General features: G+C 40.7%; 1 protein-coding gene and 1 pseudogene across 1 annotated transcript; both read left to right on the top strand.

Annotated features, from left to right (window-relative positions):
- The first annotated feature begins 921 nt into the window (after positions 1–921).
- LOC143539998 (uncharacterized) lies at positions 922–3,370 on the top strand (annotated as a pseudogene).
- A 7,967-nt stretch (positions 3,371–11,337) lies between these two features.
- LOC143539997 (uncharacterized) lies at positions 11,338–12,786 on the top strand. The gene has a single exon (XM_077033164.1). The coding sequence runs from the start codon at positions 11,338–11,340 to the stop codon at positions 12,784–12,786; it is 1,449 nt and encodes a 482-aa protein (XP_076889279.1).
- Positions 12,787–14,527: the final 1,741 nt, after the last annotated feature.

Genomic DNA, 14,527 nt, shown 5'->3' with positions numbered 1-14,527 from the left:
GGTTAGTTGTATATGGTCGATATGTCATCGAAAGGAGTGGATCCAGTTTTGGTGAAAGACAAAGTCCGGTTCACAGAATCTCGTGGGCAGAAGAAGGTTCGTTTTGCAAGTAACAAACCCAGAGCCAAAGTGAAGATTCAGGATGAACGAGCTAGGAAGGTTAAATCAGTTGGGGGACATCGTGACAGTGGGAGCACAGGTCGTGTTTCAGTTACAGTTCCAGGTCGACAGTGGATTAAGAAAACCAGTATTCCAGCTGTAAAAGTCTCTCCAATGAATTACTTGCTGAATATGGAGAGTGTTTGTTCTCAGGTTATCTCAGGATCCGGTAGTTCGTTACAGTGGGAGCCGGTAGGGACAGAGAATGGGTCAGGGGCAATTTCAGCCATGACTGACGTGTTGGAGCTCCGGGGAGCTTCAACGGGCCTTCAGGTTAACTGATGAGAAGGCGGTGGCAACTAGAAGAAGTTTAATGTTCAGATTACAGAAGTACAATCAGGAGTGCAGACGAGAGTACTCAAGGCCTCCGAGTGGGAGATTGTTGGGTTCGTAGGCCTTGTTGGCCCGGTTTATTATATGAAGTCAAAAGAGGAGACGGGTGTGGGCGGTCGGGCCCAAGCCCGGCCCGGTTTAGATTTCTTGCATAATAATTTACTAACCCTAGTTCAGTCTCTATATAAACAACATTATGTACTTGTAATATTTGTCACTCAATAAAGATATACCTAGTTGCCACCCGTGGACGTAGGTCAGTTTAGACCGAACCACGTTAAATCCTCGTGTTCGTTTATTTCTTTCGTGTCGTGTTCGGTTTCGTGTGTGCGTTTAATCCTAACAATATCTTGGCTCCACTTTTTCATATCAGGTTACTTAAGAAGCTTGATATCTCGTTCAATTATTTACACGGAGAGATACCTCGAGATGGGCTTGTGAATCTCACCGAACTGGTTCACCTTGATATGAATTCCAACTATTTCAACAGCTCCATCCCCAGCCAACTTTTCTTGTTGACAAATTTACGCTACTTGGACTTGAGCTACAATTTGCTTGAGGGGAAATTACGACCCGAACTTGGGTCTTTTCGAAGATTGACTACACTGAATTTAAGCGAGAATTATTTCGAGGGCCGAATTCCTTCTCAACTTTTTGATCTTGAATCTTTACGAATTCTTGATTTGGGTGGTAATTATCTTGAGGGTAAGCTAGGGCCTGAACTCAGGTCTTTTCGGAATTTGACTACACTGAGTTTACGTGACAACTATTTCGAGGGTGGGATTCCTTCTCAGCTTTTCATACTCAATTCTCTTCAAGTTCTTGATCTAAGTATGAACAATCTCGATGGGAAACTAGGCCCCAAACTAGGGTCTCTTCCAAATTTGACTGCACTTCTGTTAAATAACAATTACTTCCATGGTCAGATTCCTCCTCAACTCTTCGAGCTCAAGTTTCTTCAAAATCTTGATCTAAGTGACAATGTTCTCAATGGGGGTTTAAGCCCTAAAGTTGGTAAGCTTCGAAATCTTGAAATACTTTTGTTGAAGGCTGATTTTCTTTCTGGAAGTATTCCAGAAGAGATTGGAAATTTAACTAAGTTAAGGGCGTTCTCCTTACAAAGGAATCTTTTCTCGGGTGGAATCCCATTTTCAATTGTAAACCTCAAGAAACTAGAAACACTGGATTTGTCTGAAAATTCTTTCTCAGTGCCAATTCCAAACTCTATAGGAAGACTATCCAACATCATGGCACTTGACCTGAGCGAAAACAGATTTACAGGCCCAATTCCATCATCTCTTCAAAACATGAGCAAATTAATAATCCTCGGGCTCGATAACAACATGCTCGTCGGGAAAATCCCAACTTGGTTATTCAAAATCACAACTCTAAAAGTATTGTTCATTGGTGGAAGAGGAAATGGTTTAATTTGGTATAACGAAGCTAAGATTGTTCCAAATTGTAATCTAGCGTTCCTCTCTATGTCTTCTTGTAATATATCCGGTCAAATTCCAGAATGGATGTCCTCTCAAAATGATATGCAATATCTTGATTTGAGCCAGAATAATATGGAGGGAGGACTCCCTAATTTTCTTGTAGGGAGGAAGCTTGAAGTGATACTCCTTTCAAAAAACAAGCTTACTGGATTAATCCCACCTCTTCTATTTGAATCTGAGAATTTGTTGACCCTTGATTTGTCGAGCAACAATTTTTACGGGGAGTTACCAGAAAATATAGGCAATGCCAAAAGAATTGATTACCTTTGTTTGTCAGAAAACAATCTTTCAGGGCAAATTCCAATGTCCATTTCAATAGCCTTAGGAATCTAGACTTGTCCACAAACAGATTTTCGGCCGACAAGTTACCTGTTTTTGGAGATAAATCAGAACTGAAAACCCTAGATTTGTCCTACAACAACTTTTTTGGTAATATCCCCATAAAAATTCCTATAGGAATCCTAAATCTTTATTTATGTGGGAATAAGTTTTCTGGCAACTTGCCAAGAAATTTTAGTAGATTGGTCAACCTAAGAGTTCTTGATATTCATGAAAACAATATTACAGGAAATTTACAAGATACTTACCCTCAAATCCATACTCTCGAAGTTCTTATTCTAAGAAATAACTCACTTGAAGGATATATTCCGAGCAATATCTTCAACCTCAGTTCTCTTAGAATTCTTGATCTCTCCTGGAACAACCTAACTGGAAGTATTCCACAAGAGATAGCAAACCTTCCAAATATGACCAAAAATCCACCCAGTTCTACACCCTTTCCCCTTTCGCATTCCATTTGGGATATAATTAGCAATGTTCGCTATAGGGATGTGGTTGTAAGATGGAAGAGATCTTTTCAAGGACTAGCACACGGTAACCTTGAAACCTACTCTTTGTTGGATTTGTCACACAATAAAATCTCTGGTGAAATCCCGTCGTCATTGGGCAATCTCAAAGCCTTAAAACTACTCAATATTTCTCACAACAGGATTTCTGGACACATTCCAATGTCCTTCGGTGATCTGCAGAACATAGAAAGTTTGGATTTGTCACACAATGAAATCTCAGGTACAATTCCTGAATCATTAGTGAAGCTCAACCAACTCACAATTCTAGATGTGAGCAACAACATGCTGGTTGGTAAGATTCCGGATGGTGGGCAAATGGGCACTATGAATGGTTTTGAAAACAACATTGGTTTATGTGGTATGCAGATCAAGGTTACTTGTCCTCATGGTACACGGCCGGTAGAAGGAGTTACCTTTGCTCCCGTGTCCTGGACGGATCGTACAATTATCACCGCTTCGAGTCTGGATTGGACGTGGGTGATCCGCTCGTGGCGTATGAACTCTTCCCAACTCATGAGGGAAACTACCGTGTAAAGAACCTACACTTTGGAAAGTTCTGGAGGCGAAGCCCTAATTGGATATGGGCGGACGCGGATGCTAACAACAACTCGAATGACACCTTGTTTTCATTTGTGAAACTCGATAATGATGTCTTTGCTATTCGCAATTTGGGCAACAATCGCTTCTGCGGTGGACTCGCTACGGAAGGGAAAGAAAACTGTTTAAACGCCCAATATGAAAACATATCAAGACAGACAAAGATCAAGATAGAAGAGCGTGTCCTCAGAAGAGAGATCTCAGATATCAGATACCGTCTCGCGGAATCCACGGTTTATCAGGAGGAGATCTAAGAACTTGCCCACGCTTTTGGAACAAATGACAGCCCGAACCATGACTCCACAATCACCCTCGAGTATTCCGAATCTGATTCCAGCACCAGTCATTGGAGCAACAGTATGTTAGTGAGTTTTGGTGTAACTACATCGTTTGAAACTGCTCTTGTTCCGTTAATCACCACGGTTGGTGTGGAACTTTCAACTGAACTTGGGCGTACGCATGAATGGGGTGTGGCCGAGACAACAGAGCGTACCCGACCAGCGACTTACTCTGTTGTGGTGCCACCATTGACTACAATGAAGGTGACGCACATGTGTAGCAAGGCTGCTTCCGATGTACCCTTCTCCTACACGCAACGTGACCTTCTTACCACCGGCGAATGGATTTCCATTGAAAAGGACGATGGAGTTTTCAAGGGCGTCAATACCTTCAACTTCCATTTTCAATCTGAAAAAGTGGTTCCGGATGCTCAAGGAAGAGTATTTGAGTAATTGCTATCTACCTACCTACCTACCTATGGATGAATAACGGGGTCGTCTCTTAATTTGGACTCTAGATGTAACATTTTACGGGTTTGTGTTTGTGTTGTGTCCATGCAGGCATGTCATCTTCTTCGTACTAATATAAAATATAAATAAATCTGCGTCACAATACCCGGTTAATTTAGGCCCGGTCTTCCTTTTGAATGTTAGCCCAACATTCACTGTACCCTTAATATACTTTAGTATCCTTCTCACAGCTACAAGGTGTGGTTTTCTAGGATTTTGCATGTATCTACTCATCACACCAACCGCAAACGAGATGTCCGGTCGGGTTAACGTGAGGTAGATTAAACTCCCCACAAGTTTCCTGTACACCAAAGGATCTGTTAACTCTTTCCCATCATCAGCCCGTATCTTAACATTGGGATCCATTGGTGTCACTGTTGGCTTGCAATCAACCATTTCAAATCTATATAATAGTTCACTAGCATACTTGATTTGATGCAGAATTATGCTATCACTTCCATACTTTAGCTCCAGCCCTAAGAAATGATTCAAACGACCAAGATCCTTCATGTTGAACCAAACACTTAGATTTGCCTTAAGCTGTTCGATCTCCTCTTCGATATCTCCGGTTATAATCAAGTCATCCACATAAACGAGGACAACAACAACCTTCTCATCAACCTTCTTGACAAATAGACATGCATCCGAATTAGTTAACATAAAACCATTATGCTCAAGAAACTCACCGATTTACCGAACCAAGCCCGTGGTGATTGCTTTAGACCATAAATAGCTTTCTTTAATTTGCACACGTATTCCGGTGATCCTTGCTTTCAAAACCCAATGGTTGAGTCATATAAATAACGTGATCAAGATCCCCGTATAAGAACGCATTGCTCACGTCCATTTGCCACAATCGCCACCTCTTACTTGTTGCAACTGCTAGTAATACTCGGATAGTAGTTAATTTTGCTACGGGGCTGAATGTATCTTCATAATCCAAGCCGTATTGCTGGGAAAATCCCCGCGCAACTAACCGAACCTTAGATCTTTCTACCGACCCGTCCACTCGTCTCTTCAATTTGTAAACCCATTTACACGAAACCGGATTTACATCGACGGGTCGTGGTACTAATTCTCATGTTTGATTCTTTAGAAGAGCCGACATCTTCTCTTTCTTAGCCAAAGACCAATCTGCCTTTCTATGAGCTTCTTCAAACGTTTCGGGCTCAAGTAACATGTCTTCAACAATTGCAACATTAGCATTTACGTATAGCGGGTTAGTTTTCTTACTCGTTGAGATCTTCTTTCTTGGAACTGGTTCTTGTTGGTTGTTTTGTTCTGCATTCGGGGCTTCAGTTTGCTGGTTATTTTCATTATCTTGACTAGTTCTCGTATCATCAGTAACATCAAAGCTCAACCAAACCTTTGACAATTCAAGGTCTTCTTTGAGTTAATTAGAATCAGAAAGTACTTCTCTACTGGTCGACCACCATGAGGAATTTTCATCAAAACTTATGTTTCTTGACACATATATTTTCTCGGTGTTGGGGTCACAACACCGCCACCCCTTTCTTTCACCATCATAACCCACAAATATACACCGAACCGCTCTTTTCTCCATTTTGTGGCGTAAGTGGTTGGGTATGAAAACATAACATACACTTCCAAACACTTTAAAATAGCTGACATTGGGTTTTATTCCTGTTAATTATTCAAATGGTGAGATGTAATACATACCTTGAGATGGAACACGATTGATGATGTACGAGGTTGTTCGCATGTAATTCCCGGCACATTTTTACCCAGGTGTCTATTTTTACGCTCGGATACTCCGTTTTGTTGAGGAGTATTTGAGCATGTCAATTGTCGCCGAATCTTTTTCTCTTTCAAGTAATTACTGAAATCGGTGGCGAGGTATTCACCCCGTTATCAGACCTCAAACAATTAACCGTCTTACCTGTTAAAATCTCAGCATCGGCTTCAAACTCCTTAAATTTTACAAACACCTCCGACTTCTCCTTTAAGAAATAAACCCAAACATATCGATAAAAGTCACCATGTATCTCATACCTTGAATTGATGGTTGTTTTACGTATCCGAACACGTTAGATTGCACCAATTCGAGCGTTTCTTTTGTTTGAAAAGTTGACTTCTTTGAGAACTCATGTTGCTTTGATTTACCAAATTAACAGCCAAAACACACAATTTCTTTATTGATCTGCACGTTTGGGAGCCCATTGACTAAGCCTCTGTCTATCATTAAACCCATTTTATCATACCCCACGTGGCCCAAACGTTCATTGTGATTCCCTTTCGCCTTTTCAACATACGCCGATTCCGCGGTTAACACATACACCGTATCATTCTTGTGACCTTCAAGAATCGGTATTGATGGAGTTTCGAATTCTTTGAATATCTTTACATCCTTGGGTCCAAACAACACGTAATGGCCACTTTCTGTTATTTGAGGAACTGACAGTAAGTTCTTTTTCATCCCAGCAACATGATACGCATTCTCTAGTATTAACCCTTGTCTTCGATCTCCTACTGGAAACGACACATCGCCAATGTGATCGATTGAGTGCTTGGAGTTATCTGCTAGAACGACAACCCGGCTGCCCACATATTTGCTCGGATTGGTCAATTTCCCTTTGTCTCCGGTCATATGATTCGAACAACCCGAGTCAACGATCCAATCGTCTAAATGATTGTCTCGTCGTTCGGTAGAGGCTGTGAGCGCGAACACTTCTTCGGTTTGAGCGACATATGCCTCGGCATCCCAGCCTTCTTCATTAATTGTTGTAGCTACATTACCTTCCTCAATTGGTTCAGTATCACAATTCTTTGCCATGTGGCCACGCATTCCACATTTGTGGCATTTAAATGGGAACTTCTTCTTAAACGAACGAGGATTCCGATCATTACTATTTTCCTTCGTTTTATAATCTCGGTTCTTTCTATCGCGTTGATTCTGAAATTTGTTCCTGTCTCATCCTTGGCCTTGACTGGATCGAAACCGTCCCTTTGCTTTACCCACATACAAAGCTTCGGCCTCAGATTTCGATGAAGACCCGGTAGACAAACTACTCATTTGTTTGGCTAAAGCCTCTTGGCTCGCCAACAGATTCTCGAACTCACCAAGTGATGGTTGTGTCGGCCAACCTTGAATCGCGGCCACGAAACTCCTGAATTCAGCCTTCAAACCATGAATTATAATTCGTTTCATACGCGGTTCGCCAATTTTGCCTTGCGGGCCGAGTGTTCCAATCTCTCTACACAAAGATTTCACTTTGTGGAAATATTGGGTGATCGAAAGATCCTATTGATTCACGGACAACAATTCATTTTCAAGTAGTTGCAGTTTCGCATCATTCTTTTTGGAAAACAAAACTGCAAGAACATCACATGCTTCCTTCGGGTTCAGTGAATCGCGTATGTGCTCGAGCATCTCGTCTTCTACCGTTGTTTTTAAAAGAAACATCGTCTTTCCTGCTTTGATTTTCCATTTTCGTAGAACCACATGACCATCTTCCTCCGGTTGTGCTGTCTTGGAACCATTTACAACTTCCCACAGATCTTGCCCTTGCAAATGCGAACTGATGCAGGTGGACCACGTGTTGTAATTCTGATGGTTGAGTTTCTTCACACCGCCTACTAGTTGGAGATCACTCATTGTGGCTCTGATACCACTTTGTTAAATTGAAACAATGGTAATCAAAGCAAAACACAACAAAAAGAAACATTGAATGTAATGTACGAGAAGAACAAGTGTGCTCAAATTATTTAGAGCTTTTTCTGGATATATTAAACTAAAATGAAGATGCATAAATAAGGAAAAACAAAAACGTAGACTAATCCAACGTGCACAATACTTTGGCCTAAAGAAAAGGAATTAAAATAGGAACCCACTACCATGTGACTTATTCATCCTACCTTACTGGAAATTAAAATACATAAAAAGAAATAGGAAATCAACTAGCAAACATGCACTTCAACTTGGTCACGTGGAAATGTCTATTTCACATCCTTGAGATATCATAAGAAGCTCGCAAGCACGAGACGTAGAGGAGGAAAACATTACATAACGGCTAGTCTCTGTGCCTATCACAATGCAATATTCCTTTGCGTGATAGCTTGTACAAAAAGTACCACAAAGGCACGATGAGCCTATCAGCGGACGCGGTACCTCCCGGAGACACGTCCTTATCCACCGGTTGTCGCATCCATTCAGAGACCTCGTACGCTCTCAACCATGAGATTAGAAGGTTCTATTGATAGTGAGAGCCTGGATAACCCCAAATACTCATACTGATTGAATACTTGACAAAAGGTTTTAGAATCCATATTCACTCATTCCATACTTAACCCCCAATACTCATACTGATTGACACGTTGGATGGTGGTCACAAGAACCCCATATTCCTTTCACATAATGAGCTCACAATGCCCTATTTTGCATGTTAGATAGGCATTTATTCATAAATCTTTATAGATATTGAATTCAACTAAACCCCTCGGTGGGTTGAACTAGTGTTTCTTCTGTTTGTGCCGTGTGTTTAATTTTGTGTTCCATTCATGCTTGTCATCTTCTTCGTATTAAATAATATGTGACTTTTATTTTTTGTTTCATGAGACTTTTAAGCGACTTAATTGGTTCTTTAACTTACCTAATTGACTTAATTAATGAAACTATTCATCTTTACCAGTTACTTAATTGGTTCTTTTATTTTTATTATCATGGGCAACGTACACCATGAATTTAAGCACGTATCCAACCATCACCTCCACCCGTTCAACTTTTCCCCACCACTACGTTTGAACCGCTCAGTCAGGTTGCATGCTTCTTAAATGGGTTTAAAAGGCATGGTAGTACTAGCACGAACACGAGCATGCTGATCAATATTCAAGTGGATAATTGGTTGGACTCTATCCCACAAACACGGCTTAAACCAAAACTTTATTAATGTAGGTCTCTCTTCAGATCCGACAAACAAAAGAATTTTGTTCTTGGTAAACGATAGAGACGGGTGCGATGAAATCAAATGATCGAAAAAAATAATATTACGATAATATAATAAGCGAACCGACCCCACCCAAGGTGAGCTCCCCTTGGGTGGGTGATTTACACTACAAGAACACACACACATATGTATGACTACAAGTCCCTATTTATAGCCAAATAAAAACATTTTAGAAGATTGTTTACGCCGTTGAAGCTAAACGCGTGCACCGAAACTCTCGTCTCTTGACCAGATTTCTCGCCCACTTTATTTATTTATTTATTTTTATCCTTTTTTTTGTCAGGCCATTCATACTTTCTTAAAAAAAACAAACGGTTTATAATGAAGTGGCAGGTAAGCGGGCAACAAGCTGCACCGCAACCCCCTTTTAGATAGCAAATCCAATTATACTAAAAACAAAGTTTTGGCTCTTATGGGCCGATAAATTACTATGCTCGACTTTTGGAACTATGTTCAAAAGCTTCATGGCATCCGGAGCTAAGACCAAATGTGTCAAAGGCAAAGGGATAAACACGTGTTGATTCTTCAAACAAGCTTTCTCATATTTAACAACCTTGCTCGATGTCGCTTTCAATGCTGTCTGGCCTGCTACAAACTCAATGTCTCTAAGACCAATAAGAGGGGACGTCCCCCTACCCATCCAAAAACAATAATATTGACCGGTTGTAAAGTTGATCTTCCTTCTAGAGGATCAAAGTTTACAGGGGCTTCCTTTTAGTCGAAATTCCAGCCCATTTAAAAACATCGCATAGAACATCCCTCACAAGTCAAGGGGTGATTATTAACTTGACCATAATATATCTAACAAGTTTCGCCATATTAATATCGCAAATCACAAATATTGGCCTTACAATTACCCCATGACTTGTGATATCAACTTTGTCAAACCGGGTCTCGCATCTTCACAAATCACCCGATAAACAGAAGTCTCTCGTTTCAATTCACCCCCTCAAGGTATGATCCACGTAACTTATTCATGAAGAAATTCCCGCTTCTTTATCCATTCTCTCAAATCTTAAGCAATATATGTTGAGAATAGCTCGAATATCCACAAATCGGTTTTGAATTACCGAATCCAATGATCAAATGACAAAGCTTATTAATTTGTTCAAAGTTCACCTTTCTATCCCAACTTCTCAAACGCCTTAGAAATAACAAACCCAAAAAGCTATAACAGCCCAATTAAAAATAAATAGCCCAAACACTTTATCTTTAGTAAGAGCCCACATGTATCATTTTAATCAAAAACCCGAGCTTTGATATGAGTTAGTCGCCACAATTAAGAAATAATTGCTTAGAAGCTGGATGAGACACATTAGAAGCGACTAATCTGGAAGAATAAGCACAGACTAAGTAGATGTGTTTGTTGTTTCTAAATACTTGGTGAATTATTGTTAATAGTTTATAAACTTGCTAGAGATAATAAGCTTTCTATTAAGTTAATAAAATATCCATTTCTTATGCAACATGTATACGAGTATTTTACAACTCGCATGGTCATATTCCCTTAAAGTAGTAAGAAAATTGTATTGCCAACTATTTCTAAAAGTGCTATAATACAAAAAGGCAATAATAACTTCAAAATATAAAGTGTACGTGTGTTTTTAGGCATTAAAAAAAAGATTTAAAAGATGAGGTTTTCTAGCAAAATAAAAGAAGTCACATGATTTTATTTTCTAGCTTCAATCAATATAGAATGACAAAGGCAGATTGGTTCCCATGCAAGTATTAAATTAGATGGGGCAAGTGTCGTTCAACAAATTAATAACCAAGTTAATTATCGTTATTGTTTTTTTATCAACATTACCTCACCATACCACTAGATGAATAGCTTAGGCTAACAAAGTTAATTATTGATTCGCTATATAATTGTCCAAGTTCTTTCAACACAAGAGAAACAAAAAACGTGGTTCATTAGCTGGTCCTTTAACACACTCACGCAGACAAAAAGAAAAATATACAAAATTTTGAAACATGCATCCTTAAAAAAAACGTGGTTCATTAATAAGATCCAATGAATCAGAACCAAAAAAATTTTAAGATTTAGTACATGACTCAATATTGTGGTCCATTCTGTCTATCTATTTAAAGGATGAGCTAGCTAGTAAGCATTTCACAATTAACCATCTAGCTCAATACTCTCATACTTGTCATGGCAAGTCTCCCAAGTTTTTTCGTGATGCAAGCCACTTCTCAGGGTGTGTTTTTGAGCGTACAAGAAGCCCCACCATCAAACCGACCACCAGGTTTCCTAAGATTTGATGTACCTGAAATATTGAGTCCACGAGTGAAGTTTGCATTCGAGAGGTCAGTCGTGGATCAAACACTTGTTCACATAAGATGTTGCTTCACCAATAAGTATTGGGTGGTACATGATATCCAAGGCCAGCTTTGGATTGGCGCGTCCGCTGACAAACCACAGGAAGACCGAACAGATCCCGTATGCACCTTGTTCAGGGTTTCCCAGTCAGGCACTCAAGGTGGTTTCCGTTTCTTAAGCATCGCCAGGAATATGAACGTAGCGAGCAGTGATAGCGGGTTGGCAGTGGTCAGCTGGAATGAACCCGAGTTTCGTACAGTTGATTGGGAAACGCTGGTGATCCTTCTCTCTATCATCGCATTTCGATCCGAAGACCTAGATGGAAATTACCTTTGCTCTCGTGTCCTCGAAAAACGCAACAATTATCATCGTTTTGAGTCTGGATTAGACATAGGAGATCCGTTGGTGGCCTATGAACTCTTCCCCACATCCGATGGAAACTATCGCATAAAGAGCTTGCACCATGGGAAGTTCTGGAGGAAGAATTCGATCACAGATGGTTTCACTGACGTTACTAACTGGATATGGGCCGACGCCGAAGATAACAACAACTCTAATGACACCTTGTTTTCATTTGTGAAACTCGATAATGATGTCTTTGCTATTCGCAATTTGGGCAACAATCGCTTCTGCGGTGGACACACCACTACCGAAGTGAAAGACATACGTGACTGTTTAAACGCCCATTATGAAAACATATCAAGACAGACAAAGCTCAAGATTGAAGAGCGAGTCCTGAAAAGAGAGATCTCGGATGTCAGATACCGGCTTGCAGACTCCCGGATTTATCAGGAGGAGCTCCAAGAACTTTCCCACGCTTTCGCAATAAATGACAGCCCAGACAAAGAATCCACAATCACCCTCACCTATTCCGAATCTGATTCCATCACCACTCACTGGACCAACAGTTTGTCAGTAAGTTTTGGTGTAACTACAACGTTTGAAACTTACCATGTTCCAGCAATCACTAGCGTGGGTGTGGCACTTTCAACAGAATTTGGGTATGCGCATGAATGGGGTGTGTCCAAGACAACTGAACGTACCCGGACAGCGAGTTACACGGTTGTGGTGCCACCATTGACTACAATGAAGGTGACGCACTTGTGTAGCAAGGCTTCTTCTGATGTACCCTTCTCCTATAGGCAGCGTGATCTTCTTCCGACTGGCGAATGGATTTCCATTGACAAGGACGATGGAGTTTACAAGGGCGCCAATACCTTCAACTTCCATTTTCAATCTGAAAAAGTGGTTCCGGATGCTCAAGGAAGAGTATTTGAGTAACTACTACCTGCCTGCCTGCCTGCCTACCTACATATGCGTGTTTGTGTTTGTGTTTGTGTGTTGTTTTGTGAGAGTTGTGTCGTGTGTTTAACTTTCTGTTCCATGCATGCATATCATCTTCTTCGTATAAAATAATATGTGACTTTTATCTTTTTTCATGAGACTTTTAAGCAACTACTTAATTGATTTTTTTCCTTACCTACTTGACTTAGTTACTGAAACTATTCATCTTTATCGACCAGCTACTTAATTGGTTCTTTTATTTTCATGGGCCACGTACAACATGAATTTAAGAGGAACAATAGAGATAGGGTCCAGACCCATCCGCGCGCATTACTAAGAGGAACTGTTATGCTACTAACAGGAACCGCCAGTACCATCCGCATCCGCAGATGCCCCTTTTTTGCTCGTGGACCAACCCTTGAGATTAGTCACCCGTATACGAGGAAAACAGTACATAACGGCTAATTCCCGTGCCAATCACAGTGCAAGATTTCTTTGTGCGACAGCTTGTACAAAAAGGACCACATGGGCACGATCAGTGAATTGAACACCAACACTGTAATTCAAACGTCCTTATCCACCAGCTGTCACATTCAATCAGAGACCTTGTATATGCAATGTTTTCAGACCCGGACCGGACATCGACCTGGGTCACAGGTCGGACCGACCCGGAAGGTCGGACCGGTCTTTGACCCGGATGACGTCATAAATAATATAACTATATTTATATATAATTAAAATAATTTATATAAACATTTTAATAAATAAGAGTATTTTTGAGAGATAATATCTCCAAAAATAAAAAGTCTTAACAAAATATCTATTCAAACAAAAAGTTTATTCCAAATTTATCTCCTTCTCTTCTCTTCTCTCTCCCTCATTTTACAGTAAACTCTAGATCTAACCCTAACTCAAACATCAAATCTTCCCCAATTCTTTTTATGAAGAACGCATCATCAACGGCGATTGATTCCTTCAATGGGGTTAATGTATTCAGTTATTCACCAACGGCATATTTGGTTTTTTAGGTGACAAGATGAATGTATTAAGTTATTCGCAGGTGGTGGGGCGACGGTGGTGAGATCGCAGGCGGTGAGGTCACTGGATGGAGGTGTGGCTGGATGGAGGAGGATCTGCATCTTATCACCTGAAAAACCAAATCTGCCGGTCCGACCGCCGGGTCACCGGGTCCGGTCCAACCGGCGCCCGCGCAGACCGGCCGGCCCAATAGAAAACGGGTCTTACACCCCGACCCGGACCGGTATTAAGGCCGGGTCACGGTCCGACCATCCGACCGGCCGGGCCGGGTCGGGTTTCAAAACATTGTGTATATGCTCAACCATGAGAATAGAAGGTTCTACGGATGGTGACAGTCTAGCCAACCCCTTCTCTACCTCTTCGGCTTTAAATAGGATACTTGACAAATGGTTTAAGGATCCATAGTTCACTCATTCCATACCTTACCCTGAATACTCATACTGATTGACATGCTGGATGGTGGTTAATTAAGAGAAGAACCCCATGTTCCCCTTCTTGTAACGAGCTCATAATGTTCTATTTTGCATGTTAGATCGACATTCATTCATAGATATTCGTAGATATTGAATTCAACTAAACCCCTTGGTTGAGATATTAAGTTAACACTCCTTGGGTGAACTAGTGTTTCTTGGGTGCGTGTTTGTGTTTGTGTTTGTGTTTGTGCGTTGTGTGCTGTGTAATTTTGTGTTCTATTCATGCA

The sequence above is a fragment of the Bidens hawaiensis genome, unplaced genomic scaffold (assembly GCF_021521415.1).
Source record: "Bidens hawaiensis isolate Kalapana, Puna unplaced genomic scaffold, B.hawaiensis_p1.1 tig00012099_1, whole genome shotgun sequence".
Taxonomy (NCBI): Eukaryota; Viridiplantae; Streptophyta; class Magnoliopsida; order Asterales; family Asteraceae; genus Bidens; species Bidens hawaiensis.
The sequence above is the reverse complement of the archived record's forward strand: the minus strand, read 5'-3'. Positions and strand labels throughout refer to the sequence as shown.

Excerpts from the sequence above, each read along its gene's own strand:
- LOC143539997 (XM_077033164.1), top strand. The coding sequence starts at position 11,338 with ATGGCAAGTCTCCCAAGTTTTTTCGTGATGCAAGCCACTTCTCAGGGT.